The following is a 22,868-nucleotide window of genomic DNA, read 5'->3' as shown; positions in this document are numbered from 1 at the left end:
GAAAGTTTACTTCTCGCAAGATAAAAAAACCTGACGTGGTTAGAAAGTCATCTTACAATTGGTGCCAATCATTTGACGTTTTCAGACCTACCCCCAGCCCACACTCTCATGAGAGTCCTTCATTTGGGACAATGGGGGAGGGGGGGAAATGAGAGAAAGAACTCATTTTAAGGCAATTTGTGTCTATGCCCCTGGTCAGAAGTGTTCCGCAATGGCTGTCTCAGACAATTACAGCCTCTCGAAGTCCCAGATTATTATTGTTTTTTTCCCCAAACTGCTCCACTCCAACAGAATTGTGCAATATAGACCTATTTACCTTACCTACCCTTCCCCCATCACGGACACTTCAACAGAATCAACAGGCATAACTACTTGACCTCAGCTTTTAAATCGCGATAAATCAGCTGCCACACACTAACAAATTTAACAAATTCGTGCCCAGCTCCTCCCCCGAGGCAGCTCCAAAGGTGTTTGTTAAAAGCATCGCTCCGCGATCTCCTGCCAAGTGCCGTTTTCTGTTACGGGGACGGCGAAAAAAGAGAGCTAAAGATGGACACAAAGGCTTCCTTAAGAACATCCGACTACATTTGAGAGCGACAAGCCGTGTCAGTGAAAGCCTTTGGGTTTGCTTTGAGGCTTTTTTCCAAACCCGTCCGTTACCTAAGGAGTCCAGCTGCCCCCGGTCTTTCCAAGTCGTTAGAGACTTTCTAAAGATTCCTCTCTCATACTTCAAGCATAGAAAGAGGCAGAACTAGTGATAGGTGGCTCCATGCTTCGTAACCCCATTAAAATCGGGACCCTGTGTTACGGAAACGTATCCCTAGAGCTCCCTGTTCTAGGTGGGTCCGATTCACGGTCCCCTGAGGCCCGTAAGGGCACAGCGTGAATCCGTGGCCTTCTCCTTTGAACTGCAGAAGACCCTCTCTCATCCCCCCCTCCCCTCCAAACTCATCTGCCGACACCAAATAGAGTGGACGCTGGGTCCGCTGTGACCCTCTAGCGCGGTGAACGAGAAGTCGTCGGGCAACCTGCACCCCTCGCGAAGAGCCTTCAGCTGGGCAGCCCCCACCCGCCCAGGCCCGGAGAGAGGGGCTGCCACCGCCTCTCGCTCCCTCAGGACGAGGACAAGAAAAACTGGCTGGGGAACAGAGTCCGCCACCTCCCTACTTTCTCTCTCAGCAAGCCCTGCCCAGCGAAGCGCCCTAAGCACATCTCCACCGCCCCGCTCACTGCCGGGGAACCCCCCAACTCCACCTACCCCTCAGGCAAACTACCGCCGCTTCAGCACAAAACCCTGCCTCGAACTATCCGGCGCTGCCCGCGGAACTGGTACCTTCAAGAACTACCAGCGTCTGGCCCCCTGCGAGGGCACAAGTGGCGGCCAGGAGCGGACGGCTCGGGCTGGGACTGCGGCTCGGCGGCTTCCACACTCGAAAATGGCGCCCAAACGGCGAACTCGAACCGAAATTCGTTAGAAAAGGCGCGGGGCATGCTGGGAAGGCAGGGGCCGGCCTCCCGCGGGTTTGAACGGGCGGAAAAACCGCCCCGCTCGGCGCCATCTTGTTTGCCGTTACTGCGCGGAGCGCGGGGCGCGGCAGTGACTTGAGCTCCTTTCGCTGAGGGGATGGTCGGTGGCGGGGGGAGAGAGAGGGAAGAAACTTGCGGTTGTTTATGTCCTCGTAGGCGTACCCACCTGCCCGCCCCGCTTTTAAGGGACTCGGTTTTAACTGTAGAAGTAGGTCAGGGGGCGGCGCTTGGTTACTCCGGCAACTGGGCTGTGAGGTGGTGGAGGGCCGGAGAGGCCGCCGAGGAGGTGCTGCTCTTAGTAAAAGTCGCCAACAAAAAAGGATTAAAAAAGTAAAAGTTGTGAGGGCACGGCGGTTTTAAAGGGGTATTAACTAACGGGCCGCGCAGTGACGCCAGCGGGCCGCTGTCACCTGGTCGGGGAGGGCCTGTGAGGTGGCGGTGGGATGAGGAGGAGGAGGAAGAGTTCTCGCGGGAAGTAGCCATAGCGACGGACCCGCTTGGCCGCGGGGGGAGCGGGCAGCCGCCGCCTCGGTCGGTCAGCGGGGACGGTGAGGAAGGCGGGATTAGAGCGGGAGCATAGCCGGGGATGAGAGCTGGCTGCTGAGGCAGTGGTCCCCGTAGCGCTGCGCTCTCCAGGTAAAGGCGGGCTGGGGTAGAAGGAGGAGGTAGTGATCCCCCCTCCCCTCGCCAGGGCAGGTCTGACTCACTCCATGGTGGGCGAAAGGGTCGGGACCCTGACCGGTGCCTCTGGCTTGGCGTAGGAGGAGAGGAAGGAGAGCTCCGGGAGACCGCCGGGCGGCGAGGTAAGGGCGGGGGAGTCCCGACCCCCAGCTCCGCACGGCCCTTGCGGGGAGCGGACACTGGTGCTCGCCTGGGGAAAGGCGCGGGAGGCGGTTTGCTGCTTGGGAAGCTGGAAGCTTTGAGGGGAAAGGGGGTGCTGGCACTGCCGGAGCGGGGGGCCTTGCCAGCTGTGCGGTGCCTGAGTCGGACTGCGGCTCTCTCGGAGCCACGAGCCAAAGCCGCCTGGGGGACAGCCGTGCTGTGAGGAGCCAGCTCCTGCCCCGCCACCGCCATCTACGCCTTCTCTGTCTTTCCTGCCTTTCCCTTCGCTTTCTCTCCGGCTCTTGCTCAATATCCCGTCTCTCATCCTCGTCTCCTCGTTCAGCAGCTCCGGAGGGGAAACGGCTGGGGTGGCGGGGGAAGCGGGCAAGGGACCGGGGCTGCAGTGTGAGACTAGGACCAAGAGGGAGTGTGAGGCTGGGAGAAGCTGAGCCAAGCTTAGCAGACTGCCAGAACAACGCCTCGTTGGTTTTGCCCCGTCTTTTGTAAATTAGTAAATGCTTTCGGATAACCTGTTGTTGGGCTCGTTGCAGAGCTGTATGTGGTAGAGTGGGTAATAACGATGTACCTGTTGATGACAGCAGATGAGTTACGCGGCCTAAAGAGTGAGCATTCTGCCTTGTAGGTTGACATCGAGTATTTAAGCCGTTTTCAAAAGTTCTAATAAAGTTCTAGTCCTGTCTTTGAAAGGAGAATAACATTGTAGAGTGGGGGTAGGGAGAGAGTGCAAGCTGGAAACTTGACAGACCAGATGCCTGCTGAAACTCAAAGTGAGAAATCGAAGTAAAAAAGGAAATCTTTAAAGCTACCAAGCAGCAAGTGAAAAAGATGGGTTTAACGAGGTGTAGTGTGCACAGCAGGTATAAACAGATAAGATCCACGCATCCAAATAAATATTGAGGTATTGTGTTAAACAGAAGAGGTGCTTGCGTGCTTACGTTAACCTGGACAAGGAATCCTTAGTGCCGTTCTGCTCAGTGGTGGTTTTCTTACTGGTTTTTTTTTCCTGTATACACATCTTACAGATGCTGGTTTAGAATTCGTGGCACAGAGATTAGCTATGCAACTGATCAGCAGAAAACTTCCTGGCATAAGTTGAAAGAGTATATATGTAGGTGCATTGCCACCATACAGAACTCAAAGATGTGGTGAAAAGGCTACTTTTAATACGATGTAAAAGTTTGGTACCTCTTTCACATGCCTTGATGATGAGACATCCTATCCAGTTTTGGGATAAGGTTAGGAGAAGGAAATTAGACATTCAAGTAGGAGAGGTTTAGTTACTAAAATAGAAATAACCTTTGTGTGTTTATCAATTAGAGTTGAAAATAACTTATTATTTGGGCACAGAAAATTCTGGCTTTCGATTTTCAGCCTTTTAATACTTCTTGATTTGACATGCAGTAAGTTTTATGATGAAAATATTCCAGATTAAAAAGCCACGTTGTGTATCATTGTGGTCTTCTCATAATGTACCTCCAGCTCTCTCCCTCTTGCCCTCAGTTCTTTCAACACATCTATGCTGTCCAGGGACAGATAAAGACTTTTGCTGTCACAAGAGGGGACACCAGTGAACTGCTAATAGAATTAGTGTGTTGCAGTGAAGTATCATAAACATAACTGATAGGAGTGTTGATGAAGTACTAAGATGCTGTGTCACAGCAGAATTCTTTCTGTGGTATGACTTTTTCCTCTATTTTGTGTCTGAGCAAGCATGAAGTTCCTTGAAAAGTTTGTGATTCCAGGTTTTCCCTTGGAAAACCCTTAACAGCTATGTCAGCCCAAGAAAACCTCAGTGTTTCAACCTTAATGTTTTACCATTGCACTCCTCACTTGTTCTTTAAATTGTCCGGTGTATGTATACTTGGAGATCAGGTAAAGTGGAGTCAGGTGTCATACAAACAGAATTCCCTTTAAAGTCAGGTCTGCTTTGATGCTTTTTTCCCACAGTACTAGTCTAACATTGCTTCAATCCCTCTTGCTGTTAACATCTTTTAATTTTGGCTTCTTAATGTATGTGTTTATTTTGGTTTGTTACAGTTAAAATGTACCTGCATATCTTTTGTTAACGCTACAACTGAAATGAGACTGAAGACTTCACTTCTAAAGGAGCCAAAACATATCCTTTCTATCAAAATAAACTGTAGAAAAGCTTGTTAATTCTGAATTGATTCTTTTGATCCTTAGCATAGGTGTCACAGTAAAATATTTGTACTTTACAGATGGCTTTTTACTCTTTTTTTCTTCGCCCTGCTATTCAGTGCAATCTTTAAGGGCAACATTTTAAGACACATTTAATACTTTTGCTCTAAAAACTTCCTTTCAGAAGCTGTATTTTGAGGTTCTGATTCCCTTCTTATTTGTGGTGACAAGCTAAAAGCTTTTCCAGTTAGTAAATATTGCTACATCTGCTTCTTTGTGGTAAGACATAGTTGAAGAATGTAAATTTAAATTCTATTTTTCCTGCTAATAAATTAGATCAACTTATATGTCAGCTTTTATTAGATGTGGTGTTTACAAACTGGCAAAATTCAATGACAGTTGGGTGATTTGTGCTTCCATTGTGGATGGGTTTTACCCCTCTATAGGTGTAACTCAACATTTCAACTGTGTTTCAGTAGAAGTTATATTTTCATGTGATAGCTTGCTTTTTTTTTTTGCTGATTTTCTACCACCTTCTCTTAACACAAAAGAAAAAAAAAAGGAATCCTATTTTTTTATCTAAAACATTCCATGTGATCTTAATCAAAATAATCTTCCTGTACTGTTCTTTCAGCTTTGTAGATCACAGATGAGATATTTTGCAGACTTATTTGTAATAACTGAAGTTTCCTTAATTTAATTAAACATAAAGAATTAGTTAGCTGTGTGGGATGGACTACAGCTGACGAGCTCTATTCCTGCAGTGATGATCACCAGATTATGAAATGGAACCTTTTAACCAGCGAGACAACTCGAGTAGTGAAACTGCCTGATGAGATTTATCCTATAGATCTCCACTGGCTTCCCAGAAGTATAGGTGGGAAGAAGCAGTCTCAGGCTGAGAGCTTTGTTCTTACAAGTTCTGATGGTAAGTCATTTGAAAATGTTGATAGGTTCATGCAGCTTTCTGCTTATGTCATATGTACACATGAGAAGTTATTTGTGGTTAAATAATTTGCCATAAAGCAGCTTTAAATACCTACTATGCCAGTTGCATTGGTGTAGAACTAGTAATTCCTTTGTGTTTCATACACTGCATCACTAATATTCTCCAATAGAGTGTTAGCAAGAAGGGTATGTTGTTTTTACTCTAAGATCCATTTCTATCATCTTTTTATAAACCAGGAGTTTTAAATATGTCTGTACTGTGTGCCAACATAGGTCCCTAATCACAGGTGTGAAAGCTGATGACTGAGTGACTGAAATCTCACAATCTCGGCATGGTGGGGCTTGGAAGTGACCTCTCAAGATCATCCAGTCCATAATGATCTGCTGAAGCAGGGCACCCACAGCAGCTTGCCCAGCATCACAATGCCCAGGAGTGTTTGGAATCTCTCCAGTCAAGGAAACCATAACCTCTTTGAGCAGCCTGCTCCAGGCCTCCAGCACCCCTACACCAAAGAATTTTCTCTTCAGATGGAACCTCCTGAGTTCCCAGTTTGCCCCTTGTCCTGTCCCTGGGCACCACTGACTGGCTTCATCCTGTTGTCCCCAGCACCTATAACTAGCTGAAAATAAAGTGTCATAATTGGTTTTAAGTCTAAGGAAGAAGCTCTTAGCATTGATACCACACTGTCCCTAAGACACTGGAGTGGACTGCCCAGGGAGGTGGTGGAGTCACTGTCCCTGGAGGTGTTCAAGGAAAGCTTGGATGTGGCACTTTGTGCTGTGGTTTGGTCAGTGTGGTGGTATTAGGGCATGGGCTGGACTGGATGATCTCAGAGGTCTATGCCAGCCTCAGTAATTCTGTGATTCTGTGAGGTGCATTTGCCGAAAAGTCACAGAGATGTTGCTTTTGCTTTTGGTTTTCAGTGAAATCAAAATACAAACCAATGCTACCCTAAGTTGTGAAAGAAGAAATCCAGATTGCAACTTCATTTCCAAGTTTTTGTCTCCTAGTGTAACAGCACTTTGCACAAAACCTTCTCTTACAAAGATGATTTACCTTGTGAATTCTTGCATGGTAAAAGCAGGAGTTTTTGGTGTTTGTTTGCTGCTTTCTGAAATCTTATCACTGAACATTTTCATTAACCATCATTTGCCTGCCTTACATCTCAAGCCTGCAGTTCTCCTGCAGCAGCTACTTCATCTGTGTGATAAGGATTCCTGGAAATGTGCTGAATCCGATGGAAAGGGAGGATAATGTCTTTACAGGCTTGCCTTAATTCCTAGTTGAAGTCCAGCTGTTTGTGAAATTAGAGCAAATGTAAATTTAATCCTCTTGGGTTTTCATCCAAGCTGCATCTCCTGTGGCACATTGTTCTGCTTCCTGCTTCCATTGATCTTGTTGCTGTTTTTTTGCAAAAGTAAAGGGCATGTGCAGCTTTAAACTGCTTACTAAGCACAAATCACAAATGAATACAGCTAATTTTTCAACTTGTAATGTTATTGGTATTTTTATGTTACTGTTTACAAGTCCATGGCAAGTGATGAACAAAACATACCTGTGTTATACTCTGGATTTGAACAGGCTGTTAATCTCTTGCTTCAGTTTCCTTCAGAACTGCAGAGTTGCTTTAAGGCTGAGGACAGCTGCTGGCTTCAGTAGTTCAGAAAAATAAAGAAACAGTGTTTGACAAATCTGAGGATACTTAGCAAATTTAGGTGCAGAAGGCGTGCACCTAGTGGTGCTCACTGGGTCCAGTCTTGTTCAGCAGCAACCTGGATGAAGGGACAGAGCAGACTCTCAGCCAGTTTGCTGATGGCAGTTTGCTGGGCTCCCCAGTTCAAGAGAGACAGGGAACTGCTGGAGAGTCCAGGGGAGGCTGCAAAGGTGCTGAGGGGCCTGAAGCAGCTCTGGGAGGAGCAAGGGCTGAAAGCCCTGGAGCTGAGAGAGCCTGTAGAAGAGCAGCCCCAGAGGGCATCTGAGCAGTACTCATCAAGAGCTAAAGGAGCTGTGGGGGGCAAGAGGCTGGGGCCAGGCTCTTGTTAGTAGTGCCCAGGAACAGGACAAGGGGCGCAAATGGCAGCCAGGAGGCTCCATCTGACCTCCAGGAGAAATTTCTTTGTTGTGAGAGTGCTGGAGGCCTAGAGCAGGCTGCTCAGAGAGGTTGTGGAGTCTCCTTGTCTGGAGAGCTTCCAACCCACCCTGGCATTGTGTTGCTGAGTAAGTTGCTGTGGGTGCTCTGCTTTAGCAGGGGGTTGGACTGGATGATCCCGTGCTGGGATTCTGTGAAAGCTAAGATTAAGTTGAATCACTTTAGCCAGGCATGTGGCTACATTTTCTCCTTTCCTAGTTGTGTGCAAGGAAGTGAAGTTCTGATTCTAAAGTCTCAACTTCCTCAGTGTTAAGCTAAAAAATAGAAGGCAGAGAAATCCATTGAAAGGTTGCTTTTGGAGCAACCTTTGCTTGTGAATGCAGTGATAAAGCCCTGTCTGATGAGTCAGATTGTTTGACTGTCATCAGTTGTAAATTCATAGCTTGGAAAAGTAGAGCAGTTGCAGAAGTAAAGATGATACCCCATAAAAACTTGATTTTGGCCTTGTTTCATCTTGGGTATTTTGATACAGTTTTTAAATGCATGGTGGCATCTTTTCCACATGAATTCTCTCTTAGTTCCTAAAATGGACTTGCTGCCCTGTGAAACTCTGTTCTTTCTTGCTATGCTGCAGTTTGCTATCTTTCACTCTTTGAAAGATGCCTTGTGAAAGAAGGAAAAGCTTGTGGAGTGGGAAAGGATTCAAAAAAGTGGTAGAGGAGTTGAGTGTAAAAGGATTTTCTCATCTTCTGTGTGACACAGCCCATTGTTGTCCTGATAATGCCCCTAAAACAAGCATTCAGTCACTTGCTCTCTGTCCTTTAGTTTTTTTCTCAGGCAGTGAGGGATTTGCTTCCATAAGTATTGAGGTCTCATGGATTCTGCCTGGATCTCTGGAAGCTGCTGGTTCAACATAAAAAAAAAGCCATAGAACTCTTCTCATCCTTAAAAACAGTAATTCTTAGTATTTCCAATTAGATTCTCAGAGTTGATGGACACCTTTACTTTAGATCTGTGTGTGAGTTTGCTCCTGATTTACAAAGCTCTATTTTTTGTTAAGGGAGATGAATGAGGATTAACAACCCCCTGCACCAGTACAGGTGAGAGGTGAGCTTCTGGGAAGCAGTTCTGTGGGGAGATACTTAGGAGTGCTGATGGACGTGTTCAGCATTGAGCCAGCAGTGTGTCCTTGTGGCCAAGAAGAGCAATGGTGTCCTGGAATGTGTGTGGCTAGCAAGCTGAGGGAGGTCCTCCTCATGCTCTGCTCTGCCCTAGTGAGGCCACAGGTGGAATACTGGGTCCAGTGCTGGGCTCCTCAGTTCAAGAGAGACAGGGAACTGCTGGAGAGAGTCCAGCAGGGGCTACAAAGCTGTTGAGGGGCCTGTAGCAGCTCTGTGAGGAGCAAAGGCAGAGCCCTGGGGCTGTTGAGCCTGTAGAAGAGCAGCCCCATAGGATATGTGAGCAATGCTCAGCAAGAGCTAAAGGAGCTGTGGGGGCCAAGAGGCTGGGCCCAGGCTCTTGTCAGTGGTGCCCAGGGAGAGGACAAGGGACGCAAACTGGAAGCCGGGAGGTTCCATTTGAAGAGAAGGAGAAAGTTGTTTGTTGTGAGGGTGCTGGAGGCCTGGAGCAGGCTGCCCAGAAAGATTATGGAGTCTTTGTCTGGAGAGCTTCCATCCACTCTGAGTGTTGTGTTGTTTGGCAAGCTGCTGTAGGTGCCCCTGCTATAGCAGAGGTCCTTTCCAATTCAACCATGCCGGGATTCTGTTACATTATCAGTACTTAAAACTTTAGGAAACAAAAAAATTAACTGAATGAGGAAGAAATAGCATTAGTATTTTCTGTGAGTTCAGGAAAAAATGGAATTAACCTGCTAATCAGAGTACCCTGGTGAACAGATTTTAAGTTGAATTTTAAGATCATGGAACAACAGACCAGTTTGGACTGGAAGGGACCTTTCAGCATCATCTAGTCCAACATTCCTGCAGTCAGCAGGAACATTTGTAACTAAAGTAGGTTGCCCACAGCCTCGAACAACCTGACCTGCAATGGTTCCAGGGTTGGGACATCTCTGGGCAACTTGGGCCAGTGTTTCACCACCACAAAGCTAAAATACATCTTCCTTCTCTCCAGTCTGAATCTCTTTATGTTAGTTTCAAACCAGGCATGGGGCATCTGCCACCTCTCTGGGCAACCTGCAACAGGCTCTCACCACTTTCAGCTTAAAACATTTCTTCTTTCTCCCCAGTCTGAATCTCCTTTAAAGCTATTCCCTCTTGTCCTGTCATAGCAGGCCTTGCTCAAAAGTCTGTGCCCAGCTTTCTGCTCAGCTCCTTTAAGCACTGCAAGGCCACCAGAAGGTCTCCCTGGAGCCTTCTTTTCTTCAGGCTGACCAAGCCCAACTCTCTCAGCCTGGCCTCTCAGCAGAGGGCTTCCAGCCCTGCCAGCATTGCTGTGGCCTCCTCTGGCTCTGCTTCAACAGGTCCCTGTCTGTGCTGTGCTCCTAACTCCAGAATGGGTACAGAAACCAAGCATGTGAAAACAGTGCACAATAAAAGTTATTTGAAGCTTCTCTCAGTGCAGGTTGCCTGCATTCTGCCGCCTGCATGTGTATTTAGTGAGGTAGTTCCACGGGGAACTTCAGCACAGTTCGCAGTTAACTCTGTTCTCACCTGCATACACATATTGGTCTTGACAACCTGACTACTCCAGAGAAGGATCATTTTTCAGGTTGTGTCTCATCAGGTATGGCCTGGTTTAGGATTCGTATTCCCAAGCAGGATGTTATTAATGGGAAACGATCTCATCTTAAGTGCTGGAGCATTTGCACACACTTAGCATGAGGTGTGGTGTCTGTGTCCTCTAGATCTGCAAGAGTTTTGATTGCTCTGGTCTCTGCTCATAGTGCTCACTGGCCAGTCAGATCAAATAATTTCCAAAGAATTTGAGGTTTAAAGTAGTTAATTTGAATCATCAAACTCTTCTAAGCCATGTGTTCGTTCTGCCACATGTTTCCAAGTCCTTTGTCTGCTCTTTGGTCCAGTTTAAATTTGATCTTCCTGGATTTAAGCAACATCCCTCATTTGGAAAGAAAGACTTCCTCATGCTTCTGTTGAAATCATTAATAGCTTTGTTTTTTGGCTTCTGTGAATTTCCATAACAGCTCCATAATGCAGGCAGGCAACAAGACTTCCTCAGAGCACTGCACTCACCCATGCTCAGATTGTTTTTGCTTTTCCATTTTCCTTTTGGTGGCTGAGTGATTTTTCAGATCTTAAAAAGAAACCCCACAAGGACTGTCCTGGGCTGCAGCCTATATACTTTTGACAATGAAATTACATCAGGCAGTCGTGTCCCCAGAGAAACAGGCAAAGTTCAGAGGGACAGAAGGAAAAGGAACAGGCAAAACAAAGATCAGACATACCAAAAGGAAAAAGAAAAGGCAACAAAGCCAAATTGTCTCTCATTTACAAGCGCTTTTGTTTGGGATAATGGTAGTTTGGAACACCCTAATTGCATGTTCTGTTCTTTTTTTTTTTTTTTTGAGTGTCAGTTTCCTAGTTTGTACGTTTGGTTTTTTTTAACAGATGATAACAACACTGCAGTCCTAAATGCTGATTTACAAACGAGATTTGCTTTTTTTCTGCCTTTTGTTTAGGGAAATTCCACTTGATCTCCAAGTTAGGGAGAGTAGAGAAAAGCGTGGAAGCCCACTGTGGAGCTGTTCTGGCAGGAAGGTGGAATTATGAAGGAACAGCACTGGTTACAGGTAAGTTCCCTTCAAGTGACCAAGGCAATGGATTGAAGCTTGAGGAGGGCAGATTGAGACTGGAGATTAGGAAGAAATTCTTGATAGTGAGGGTGGAGAGCCACTGATGCAGGTTGCCCAGAGAGGTTGTGGATGCTTCCTCCCTGCAGTTGTTTAAGGCCAGGTTTCATGAGGCCTTGGGCATCCTGGGTTAGTGGGATGTGTCGCTGCTAATTGCAGCAGGTTTGGAACTGCATAATCTTAGCAGGTCCCTTCCAACCCAAACTGTCCTATCTTCTGTACTTCTTAAAGGAGAATATTTGATAGTTTTTCTTATCTGTAACAAATAAAAGTTTCTAAAGTGGTAGATTTACCTCTGCACCTCATATTTGGGGATTTTTAGCCGCCAGAGTTTAATGAGGTCTCATGAGCATCCTGAATGTTCTTTTTTTTTGTTTCTCTTCCTTTATTATTAGGAGTGGTGTAAATCCAGCTGCAGCCTAACTCTTTCCTCTGCTGAGTCTGGGAGAGTGGTCTCCCAGTGGCTGCATCTCTGCATCTCTCTTTGTCTTGAATCTTTTGGCAATTAATTGCTTTTGACATTTTTATCCAAAGCTTCTATCTTGATGTTAAGGGGAAGCTAATTGAATTTCCTCTGATAGACTTCTCCTTTATGGGATTTCTGTTGGTGTCAGGATTTTCTGCAGCCTCCTGTTGATCTAGCACAGCTGATTTCTTTGGCCAAATTCCAACTCAGTCCAGAAGTACTGAAGATAATGTTGGATCTGCTTGTTTCCAGACTCAGTCTGACTCTAAAATGCTGCTTCAAGGAACTCTGTCTGGCATGTTGCTGTGAAATCCCAGAGGCATGGAAAAATTGTTCTTTTTAAAGACAGATTTTGCCTCAGGAACTTCTCCAAAGAAAAAGTCAAAATTGCCTTTTCCATCCTCTCTCTTTTTTTTCCTTTTTGAAAGACTTTGTGGGGACTGTGGGAATTCATCAACAGTGTCCTCTGAGAAGATCACCCTTTTACACCACGAGGAAGAGTGAATCATTAATGATTCTGGATCAGTTAAAACTTTATGATTCTATTTGAACACAAATAAGATCTCATTAAATCTTTCTTAAACTTTTTAAACACTTCACAGCTATGTCAGCCAGCTAGAAAAATCTGAGATCTAGTGAGGAAATGACCTTTGAAGGAAAGAATGGTATTAAACATCTATGTGCACCTTTTTCCTCATTAATTTCATCTGAGAGACCTAAATGAGAAGGCCCAGAGCTGTGCTTTCAAAATATGATAGCAGTCTGGGAAATCTCTGTTCTTAATCCATACGGAACGATGCTGCATGCTGTAGAAGAACTTTAATAAAGCAAACTACACTTCTTGGAAACTCCCAAGTTAGGTTACAAAATTTAAGCCTTCCAAAAGGAGCCTTCAGTTATCTTCAGTTTCACCATTTATCAACTGTGAAGCTTTCAGTTTAAGACATAAAATCTGCTCCTGCTCTCTTCAGACCCCCTCAGAGACTCATTTGTTCAGCCTGCAGGCCGTTGAACTGTAGAGGGCTGAAAAGTGCCAGTGATGCTAAATAGAAAATACAGAACTTGTCTGGTGACAGACTTGCTCTGCCCAGGAGCAGCTTCAGCTAAGAAGTCTGTGGAGATTTTCAGGAGAAGGGACTTGTCAAGAATAGCAGAACAGCCTTAAATGTTTCTTCTTAAATACACAGTTTAGAGAATCATAAAATCATTTCAGCTGGCAGAGACCTTTAAGGTCATCAAGTCCAACCATTAACCTGGCACTACCAAGTCTGCTGTTAAACTGTGTCCTCAGCACCACATCTGCATGGCTTTTAAATCTGTTCAGGAATGATGGTTTTGCCACCTCCCTGCATGGACTGTGACAGGACTTGAGAACCCTTTCAGTGAAGAAACTGTTCCTAATGTCCAACTTAAACCCCCCGTGGTCTAACTTGAGGCCATTCTGTCTCTTTGATAGCACTTGATCCACAACAGCCCCAAGCAATGCTTTCTGTTGGCAGAAAGGGATTTGAGGGTTGTACTAGACAAACAATTCCACATGAGCCAGCACTGCAAAGAAAGCCAAAGGCATCCTGGCTGGGGTCAGAAATGTGTCCAGCAGGAGCAGGGAGGTGATTGTCCTTTGGACTTGGCTCTGATGAGGCCACACCTTGAGTGTTGCATTCAGTTTTGGGTACCTCATTACAAGATGTATTTGGGAGTGCTGGAGCTAGTGCAGAGGAGAGTAAGGAAGCTGTGAAGGGCCTGGAGAATAAATATGAGCACTGACTGAAGGAGCTGGGAATGGTTAGTGTGAAGAGGAGGAGACTGAGGGGAGACCTCATCACTGTGCACAGCTACCTAAAAGGAGGCTGTGGAGAGGCTGCTGCTAGTCTCTTCTCACAGATAATTAGTGATAGAACAAGGGGAAATGGCCTCAAGCTGAGATTGGGTAGGTTTAGACTGGACATTAAGAAGAATTTTTTCCCAGCAAGATTGGTCAGTCACTGAAATGAGCTGCCCAAGGAGGTGACAGAGTCACCAACCTTGGCTATGTTTAAAAGTTGTTTGGATGTGGTGCATGGGCTATGGTTTAAGAGTCAACTTTGCAGAGTAGGGATAACAGTTGAACTTGGTGATCCTGTGAGTCTTTGCCATCCAGAATGTTGCTGTGACTCTGTGTGATACAAGAGAGAAGAACCCAACACTCACCTGGCTCCAACCTCCTTTCAGTGAGTTGGAGAGAACCAGAAGGTCTCCCCTCAGTGTCCCATTCTCCAGGCTGAACAATCCAGCTTCCCCTAGGTGCTTTTCACCAAACCTGTTCTCCAGACCCTTCACCATTTGGGTGAGAAACCTTGCTTTTACCTGGTTACCAACTGGATTTAAGGCCATACACCACAACTCTCTGGGCCTGGCCATCCAGCCTTTTTTTGACCCAGTGATGTTAGTGAAGCATGTTAAGACTACATAAATGATATTTAGCTGGAAGAAGACCTGAACTTCCTTTAATTGTAATGTTTCCTCTTTAAATATAAGTGCTCTGTTTGTTATATTTATTATGGCATTTAAGTTAATGATTTCTCTGCTAACTTTCCAGTTGGGGAAGATGGTCAAGTGAAAATCTGGTCTAAAAGTGGAATGCTGAGATCCACTTTAGCTCAGCAAGGTAAGGTGATTTTCTTGAAGCTCTGTTGGAACTTTCTAATTTGGGATATTATGAAATACATTTAAATGACAGGCAGTGATTTTTTGTTTCAGTATTTAATGGCCTATGTAAGTCCCTCTAGATCCCCCAAAACAGGAAGGATATAGAATTGTTGAAGAAAGTCCTGAGGAGAAACCAAGAATTTCCAGAGTCCTAGAGGCCCTCTGCTGTGAGGCCAGGCTGAGAGAGTTGAGGTTGTTCAGCCTGGAGAAGAGAGAGTTTCAGGGAGACCTTAGAGCAGCCTGATGGAGTTTGAAGAGGAGAGCTGAAGAAGGACTTTTGACAAAGGCATGGAGTGACAGGGCAAGGTGGGGTGGCTTCAAACTGAAAGAATTGGACATTAGGAGGAAATTCTGTCCCATGATGATGCACTGGAACAGGTTGCCCAAAGAAGTTGTGGAGGCTCCAAACCTGGAAGTTTTGAAAGCCAGGCTAGATGAGGCCTTGATCAAACTGGTGTTCCTCCCCGTGGCGGGGACTTGGAGCTAGATGACCATTGAAGGTCCCTTCCAACCCGAGGCAGTCTGGGATTCTACAGTGAGCAACAAAAATGAAACCTAAGTCAGAGCTGAGCACAGAGGAATTTTTAATGAGATAATTGTCCCCAAAAAAATCTTCAAATTAAAACTATGATTGCAACATTTTTAGGCAGGAGTTTCAATTCCACCCTAAAGGATTCTGGGGAGGGTAAAGAATGAAACATTTAAATAATAATATTTTATACCAAACCACAGGCTCATGTGGTGAAATTGGGAAAAAAAAATCTCTAAAAGCATTGCAAGAGTGCTTGAAAGACACAAAGTGGATGTAGGTTAGTTCCTGTGATCTTTAAAACTTCTGATGGCTCTTGGTTCAGCTGTTTGACCCAGTGACTGGTTTATGGATTTGCATGCTGCACAGGCTTGGAATGGACCCTCAAAGGTTGTCTTGTCCAACTGCCCTGCACTCCAACTAGATCAGGCTGCCCAAGGCTGCTGCAAGTCTGATCTTGAATGTCTCAGAATCATGGAGGCTGGAAAAGACCTATGACTATCCAGTCCAACCTATAACCTAACACCACCACATCAGCCAGACCATGTCACCAAGTGCCACATCCAGTCTTTCCTTACAGACCTCCAGGGATGGTGATTGCACCACCTCCCTGGGAAGCTCATTCCAGTGTCTAATTCCCCTTTCCATCAGGAAGTACTTCCTATCATCCAACCTAACCCTCCCATGGCACAGCTTCAGGCCATGCTCTCTGGTCCTGTCACAAGTTTTCTGGGAGCAGACCCTGACCCCCACCTGACTACAACTTCCTTTTAGGTAGTTGTAGAGAGTGCTAAGGTCCCCTCTAAGCCTCCTCCAAGCTGAACACCTCCAGCTCCCTCAGCCTCTCCTCATCAGCCTTCTCCTCTGGGCCCCCTCCCCAGTCTCGTTGCTCTCTTCTGGCCCCACTCCAGCCCCTCAATATTTCTGTTGCAGTGAGGGCCCAGAACTGCACACAGTGCTTGTGGTGAGTCCTCCCCAGTGCCAGTACAGAGTAGAGTGACAGCCCTGGTGCTGTTTGCCACACTATTCCTGATAGAAGCCAAGATGCTCTTGGCCTTCTGTGCCAGCTGGGCACACTGCTGACTCATGCCCAGCCAGCTGTCAACAGCTCTGCCAGGTCCCTCTCTGCCAGGCTCCTCTCCAGCCACTCATCTTCCAGCCTGTAGCACTGCATGGGGTTGCTGTGGCCAAAGTGACCCTGTACTCAGTTCTGCTGAATCTTGTACCATTTGCCTCAGGTGTCTGCAGGGATGAGGCTTCAACCACATCCCTGGGCAGCCTGTTCCAGTATTTCACCACTCTCACTGTGCAGATCTTTCTCCTGATGTCCAGCCTAAATCTGCCCTGCTACAGTTTCAAGCCACCACCCCATGTCCTATCACTCCAAGCCCTTTCCAAACAGCCCCAACCTTCCTATAGACTCCCTTCAGATTCTGGATAATTCAGTGTACTAAAAACATCTTAGTGAAGGGAAGCCATCCCTTGCTGCCCATGGAGACCTAACCTTGATCTTGACTTTGTAACTAGTTATTATCCATCCTGCAGCATTCCAGTTCTTCCAGTCATCTGAAAATCCCATTATTTTTAAGTCCAGCCTTTAAAGGTCCCTTCCAACCTAAAGCAGTTTAAGATTCTCCAAGCTACAGATGGATATTTATACCACTGGGGGCTGTCATTTTTAAATTGTCTCTTTAATCATAATTTCTAACATTTTGGTGCTATTTCAAGTGAAGATCCTGAGCTGGATTTTGTTTTTCAGACTTCAGAGATGGGAGATCATGTGACCTTTTGACTTTTTTGTGTGTATGTGCAGAAAACCACATGCACCTGGGGTTGGGTTAAATGTCAGACCCTTATCTCTTTCTAAAACAAATTATCTGCATTCTTTCAACCTGTGGAAGGCATTTTAACCACAGGAGTGAATGTAAGATGTATTTCCATTCTGGTAAGGAAGTTCAGGTTCAGATGCAATGTTTTTTTGTGCTTACAGTGTCAAGAGATAAGCCAACTGAAGGGTTATTTTTGATGAAAAACATCAAACTTGCAACACACACTCTTCCCTATTTCTCACTTCAGATATTTCAAGGGAATTGATGCTTCATTCTGCTTGTTTGTTATTTCCTCAAGCCTATAAAGTTGCAGTTCAAAAAATGCAGGCTGAATTTTCATTGATTTTTTTATTGAGTTTGTGGTGCAGTAGACAAGTACAGTTGATGGGAGAGAATTCTAGAATGGTTCAGGTTGGAAGGGACCCTCAGAATCATCTCCAGCCTCCCTGCCATGGCCAGGGACACCTCTCAGACTCGACAGCCTGGCCTTCAGTGCCTCCAGGATGGAGGCAGCCACAGCCTCCTTGGGCAGCCTGTTCCAGAGTTTCAGCACCCTCACATTGAACAACTTCTTCCTCAGCTCCAGTCTAACCCTGCTCTGCCTCAGTTTCAAGTCATTCGCCCTTGGCTTGTCTCTAGACACCCTCAGCAAAAGTCCCTCTGCAGCCTTCCTGGAGGATCCCTTCAGCTATTGGCAGGCAGCTCTAAGGTCCCCCTGGAGCCTTCTCCTCTCCAGGCTGCACCCTCCCAGCTCCCTCAGCCTGTGCTCACAGCAGAGCTGCTCCAGCCCTTGGATCTTCTTTGTGGTCTCCTGGTGTCTCTCCAGCAGCTCTTTGTCCTTCTGCTGGTGACAACAGATGGGGATCGTTATCTTCTTGTATTTGTCTTCCAGAGATAAGGCCTGTGACTGATGGAGTCCCACAGGGATCAGTACTGGGACCAGTTCTGTTCAGTATATTCATCAATGACCTGGATGAGGGCACAGAGGGCACTACCAGCAAGTTTGCTGATGTCACCAAACTAGATGGAGTGGCTGCCATACCAGAAGGCTGTGCTGCCATTCCATTGGAGTGGATGAGCTTTGGAGGTTCCTTCCAGCCCCTGGCATTCTGTGATTCTGTGAGGCTCACAAACCTTTGAAATTTATAGGATCCAATTCCCACAGACCCCTCTGTAAGCTGCTATGTAGCGGAGATCAGGACAGGATCCTCAGGAGTTAATGACATTAAGAGAGATATGTCATGGCTGAGCTTATTTTTTACCTGCTTTCCCATGTCCTTGGGAAATGAAAGGATTTCCAGTGCTAGCATTTTTTCTGCTCTTTGTATTAGAACTACATTGTCAGGCTCTTAGCTTTGCATGGTCCACATGCTCATCCTGTATTTGCATTTGTATTCACTGCAAAAACATGAACATCCATTTTTCCCTTTTTTAGTTCTTTTCAGTATTTACATGAGGTGCTCCCTGCCACACATCCATCATTCCAGTCTGTGCCTGTCCTCTTCCTGGGCACCACTGACAAGAAGCTTTCTTCAGCCTTTTGCCACCTACAGGTCCTTTAGCTCTTGCTGAGCATTACTCAGATCCCCTCTGGGTCTGCTTTTCTGCAAGCTCAACAGCCTGTCTTCTTGAGAGGCGTCCTCGATCTTTGAGGTCCCTTCCAACCTGAGCCATTCTGTGGTTCTGTGATGTTTATTGTGACGTGGAACTTATATTTTGAAAGGTAACTAAAGCCTCCCAAGGGCAGTGGTGGATTCCCCTTCATTAAACAGTTTCAAGGCCCAGCTTGACAGGCTGCTGGGCCAGCTCACTTAAACTAGATTCTTTAGCTGAAAGATTGGACTACCTGATCCCAGTCCTACCTGCCATCCTGTGAATCTACATTTGAAATGCAGCTGCTGCCAGAAAGAGACACAAAAGTTGTCTGAAGGAATATTTCTACTCCTGTAAAAGTAAAAAGTCTCACTCAGACTCACTGCTGTAGTTACCAAAGCATCTGCTGTGGCTGGAAGTGGCAGAATGACTGCTCCATCACTCCCACACTCAACTCCAGCCTAACTGCTTCTCTGCTGTGTGCATTGGTCAGAGGAATGATTCATTGTGGGGTTAACATCTGCAATCAGAGCGCTGAGATGTGAAAAGCCCACCCTTGGTTCTTAGTGCTGCTGATGTCCTTCACATCTTCTCTCCCTCCACCTTTTCAGCTCCTTTCTTCAGAGCCTATTTTTGCTCTGACAGCCTTTATCATCAGCACAGCTCAATGCAGTTTGTGCTGCTGCTGAATTTTTCTTTACCACAGCAGTGCAGTGTGTTGGCAGCCTTTTCCCAACCAAGTTCTTAAGTGCAGAAGGAAATGAGTTAACTTAGCTCCTGCTGTTAAGCCCTGGAAATTGTGGTTAAGTAGTCAGCCATCATAAAAAAAAAAAAAAGAGAAAAGTTCAACATTTGGTTTAAATATAAAAGCCTTTCTGATTGTTAAATCAGCATTAGAGCAGGGCAAAAATGAGTTTATTTAGAATTTCTCTACAGCTGGTGACAGAATTTATGTCATTTTCAACAGAAATTGCTGCCAGGAGGAAAAATAGTTAGTGCCAGATTTACTTTAATATATGTTGCATGTTTCTGGGAGTTGTCTTCTTTAATGGTTGACGAGTGGAAGAAAATAATTTACATAAATCTCCATTTCCAAGTAACACAAAATAAATTCCTTCCTAAAAGAAACTATGGAACATACTGAAAGAGTCAGTAGTGGTGACACTGGGTCTCGCTGTAGAGTTTGACTGTCTGGAAGCTCTAAGCAAATTTAGTATGGTGCTGCAATTGAATTGGGGATTTATTCAGAGAGATAAGTCAGCAGCTTGAGTGGTAAGGTATGAGTTGAATTTAGGCTGAGCACTTCAGTCACTTAAGTGGCTGAATCTCAGCGAAATACGACCATAAAAACTATTTCTGGGCCTTTTTTTTTGTCTTAAATGGAACTAAATATGCCAAATACAGAATCAGAGAATTATTTTGTTTGGAAAAGCTCTCCAAGGTCATGCAGTCCATCCACCAACCCAACACCACCATGGCCCCAAGTGCCATGGCCACAGGTTTCTTGAACACCTCCAGGGATAGAGACTCCACCACTTTCCTGGGCAGCCTGTTCTAATCCCTGACCACCTTTAGAGCAAAGGCATTTTTCCTCATCTCCAACCTAACCCTCCCCAGCACAATTTCAGGTAATCTCCTCCTCTTCTATCACCTGATGCTAGGGAGAAGAGACCAACCCCAACCTGTCTTCAGCCTCCTTTCAGGGAGCTGCAGAGAGCAGTAAGGTCTGTCCTCCACCTTCTCTCTTCTAGGCTGCACACCACCAGTCCCTTTCAACTGCTCCTCCCCAGCCTTGCTCTCCAGACCCTTCCCCAGCTTTGTTGCCCTTCTCTGGACCTGCTTCATCTCCTCTGTGTCCTTCTTGGAGCAAAGGAAATATGTCCTTGAAAATTTTACCCTATAAGAGCATTTCTTAAGCCTTTTTTTTTTAAATTAAATAGCTATTAAAATTTGTTTGTTTGTTCTGTTGTAATAAATTTGATCAATGTGATTGTCATAGAATTCTAGACTGACTTGGCTTGGAAAGAACCTTAAAGTTTGAACCCCTGCTATGGGCAGGGACTCTTCCTTTTAGAACAGGTTGCTCAAGGCCTCATCCAGCCTGGCCTTGAACATCTCCAGGATGAGGGCATTCATAGCCTTCCTGGGCAACCTGTGCCAAATATTCCTGTTAATTCCTACTAGTATTCCTGATTCTTGGTTGCTAACTAAATCCCTAAAGCATGAGTCCCTTTGAAGCACAGAATCGTTTCAGCTGAAAAAGCCCTTTATGCTCATCCACTGCAACCATTCTCTATCAAGGTTGGTGCTAAGCATGGCCCTCAGCACCACATCTCTTCTAGGAAACACCTCTGGGGATGGGGATTCAACCATGTCTCTGTGAGCCTGTTCCAGTCTTTGTGAACCCTTTAAGTGAGGAGATTTCTTCTCATGTTGAACCTAATCCTCCCCTGGGGCAATTTGAGGCCATTTCCTCTTGTCCGAATGCATGGCTCTGAGAACTTCATTTCCCTCTCCTAAAATGATAAATTGTCAAATACCAACATTTAGATGGTAACAGCTACTCTTTCCAAGGTTTCTTATGTCTCAAACAGGACTTCTGGGGTACAGTTCTAGTTGTGTTAATGTGGATGGGATATTTTGAGGTTCATTGGGCTGCTCTATCTGACCTCCAAATCTAATCCAGGAGGCAGATTTCCTCTTTCCTCCAGATCTTTAGTGTACCTCTAAGATCCACATGATCTCCAAGAAAGCTTGGAGGGACTTTTGACGAGAGGATGTAGTGATAGGATGATGAGGAATGGATTGAAGCTTGAGAAGGGCAGATTGAGACTGGAGATTAGAAAGCAATTCTTGACAGTGAGGGTAGTGAGGCACTGAACATGTTGCCCAGGGTGATTGTGGAGGCTGCAAGCATGAAAGTTTTGAAAGCCAGGTTGGATGAGGCCTTGAGTCAACCTGGGCTAGTGGAAGATGTCTCTGCCCATGGCAAGGGGGTTGAAATTGGATAATCTTTAAGGTCTCTTCCAACCCAAACCAGTCTGGGATTCTATGATCCTGGATTACCCTATGTGTGTCACAACACTTAGGTGATCAATTTAAACAGTTAAATCACTCCCTTAGAGTCCTCGTTCCTACCAGTGACAACACTAAGGCTGTTGGAGAAAAGCAGGAGCCTGAACCAAACCTCCTCTTTCCCTTCTCCGCAGATAAGGAAGCAAGTTTTAGAGAGAGCAAAGAAAAGAGCCTGACAGGGACTTCAGAGCCTCCCTCCCTGCACTCTGCAAAGTGTGCTGAAACTTTGCTGCCCATCACTGCAGAGCTTTTGCAGTGACAGAGATCATTGTTTGGCCACACTCTTTGCTGAGCCGCCTTACTTTTATTTGCAAGGCATCAAGTAGCGTTAAGACTTTGATTCTTCTTCTTCAGGGGAGACTTAATCCTGTCAAGTGCTATGGAAAATATTTGCATAGTTGGCAAGTCTGATTATTTTTTTTTTCCTGGATGCTCTTTCCATGTAATTTTTTACTTTCTTCTGTTTTCAAAGAAAGCCATTTGAAAACTGCAACAGAACATGGTTTTGAAAGGGAGCAGGCAGCTTTAGTCTAGATGTATTCTTCTGCAGCTTTCAGTCTGCCACAAATCTGGATTGGGAAGCAAAATCTGTGAAGTCTGTGGACCACACTTTCTCCTTTTATTTGTTCTCATTTGGCATTTAAGCTGCTTGTGTAGGGGATATTTGGGGTTTTTGCATGTGCAATAAAACAAATACATCTCTTATTAGAGGCTTCATCACAGAAACATCCAGGTTGGCAAAGCCCTTCAGGATCACCAAATCCAACCTATAAACCTATTCTACAAGATTCACCTTAAACCATATCCCTGAGTACCACATCCAGATGACCATTGTGGGAGCCTAAGCATCTTGAATCGTTTAGGTACAAGAATAATTTATCTGCAATAATCACTTAGGCACAAGAATAGTTAAGGGATACTTAAAACCTGGTATTCAGTGATTCTGCTTTATCTATCCACACTTGTGGCCACTGGTAGAATCATAGAATATTTTTGATTGCAAAAGACCTTTAAGATCATCAAATTCAAACAAGATATTCTTCCTGTTCATGTAGAACCTTCTGGGGTCCACTTTGTGCCCATTGCCCATTGTGCTGTCCCTGGCCACCACTGACAAGAGTCTGGCTGCATCCTTTTGACTGCCACTGTACATACTGATCAAGTGCCCTCTGAGACTGCTCTTCTCCAGGCTCAACAGCCCTAGGGCTCTCAGCTTTTCTTCCTCACAGAGATGCACCAGTCCATCAGCAACCTCATAGCTCTTTGTTTGACTCTGCAGTAGTTCTCTGTCTTTTTGGAGCTGAGGAGCCCAGAA

At 45.5% G+C, this 22,868-nt stretch overlaps 2 protein-coding genes across 6 annotated transcripts in view; one reads left to right on the top strand and one right to left on the bottom strand.

Annotated features, from left to right (window-relative positions):
- The window catches only part of SMC4 (structural maintenance of chromosomes 4), a 42,081-nt gene extending 40,437 nt beyond the window's left edge, over positions 1–1,644 (bottom strand). For 3 of the 4 annotated variants that reach the window (XM_064152944.1, XM_064152942.1, XM_064152945.1), the window contains exon 1: positions 1,334–1,644. The gene's annotated coding sequence lies outside the window, so the exon portion shown is untranslated. Of the gene's footprint in view, positions 1–1,258 lie in introns of all 4 variants that reach the window. The other variant, XM_064152943.1, reaches the window with a different exon arrangement.
- Positions 1,645–1,844: 200 nt separating this feature from the next.
- The window catches only part of IFT80 (intraflagellar transport 80), an 85,939-nt gene continuing 64,915 nt past the window's right edge, over positions 1,845–22,868 (top strand). For both annotated transcript variants that reach the window (XM_064152946.1, XM_064152947.1), the window contains exons 1-5: positions 1,845–2,330; positions 4,408–4,489; positions 5,219–5,437; positions 11,203–11,313; positions 14,418–14,486. In XM_064152946.1, coding sequence (XP_064009016.1) covers positions 4,450–4,489; positions 5,219–5,437; positions 11,203–11,313; positions 14,418–14,486 — 439 coding nt within the window. In that variant the 5' untranslated portion in view covers positions 1,845–2,330; positions 4,408–4,449. The remainder of the gene's footprint in view (positions 2,331–4,407; positions 4,490–5,218; positions 5,438–11,202; positions 11,314–14,417; positions 14,487–22,868) is intronic.

The sequence above is a fragment of the Pogoniulus pusillus genome, chromosome 13, assembly GCF_015220805.1.
Source record: "Pogoniulus pusillus isolate bPogPus1 chromosome 13, bPogPus1.pri, whole genome shotgun sequence".
Classification (NCBI taxonomy): domain Eukaryota; kingdom Metazoa; phylum Chordata; class Aves; order Piciformes; family Lybiidae; genus Pogoniulus; species Pogoniulus pusillus.
Note: the sequence above shows the minus strand (reverse complement) of the source record. Positions and strands in the feature narration are given on the sequence as shown.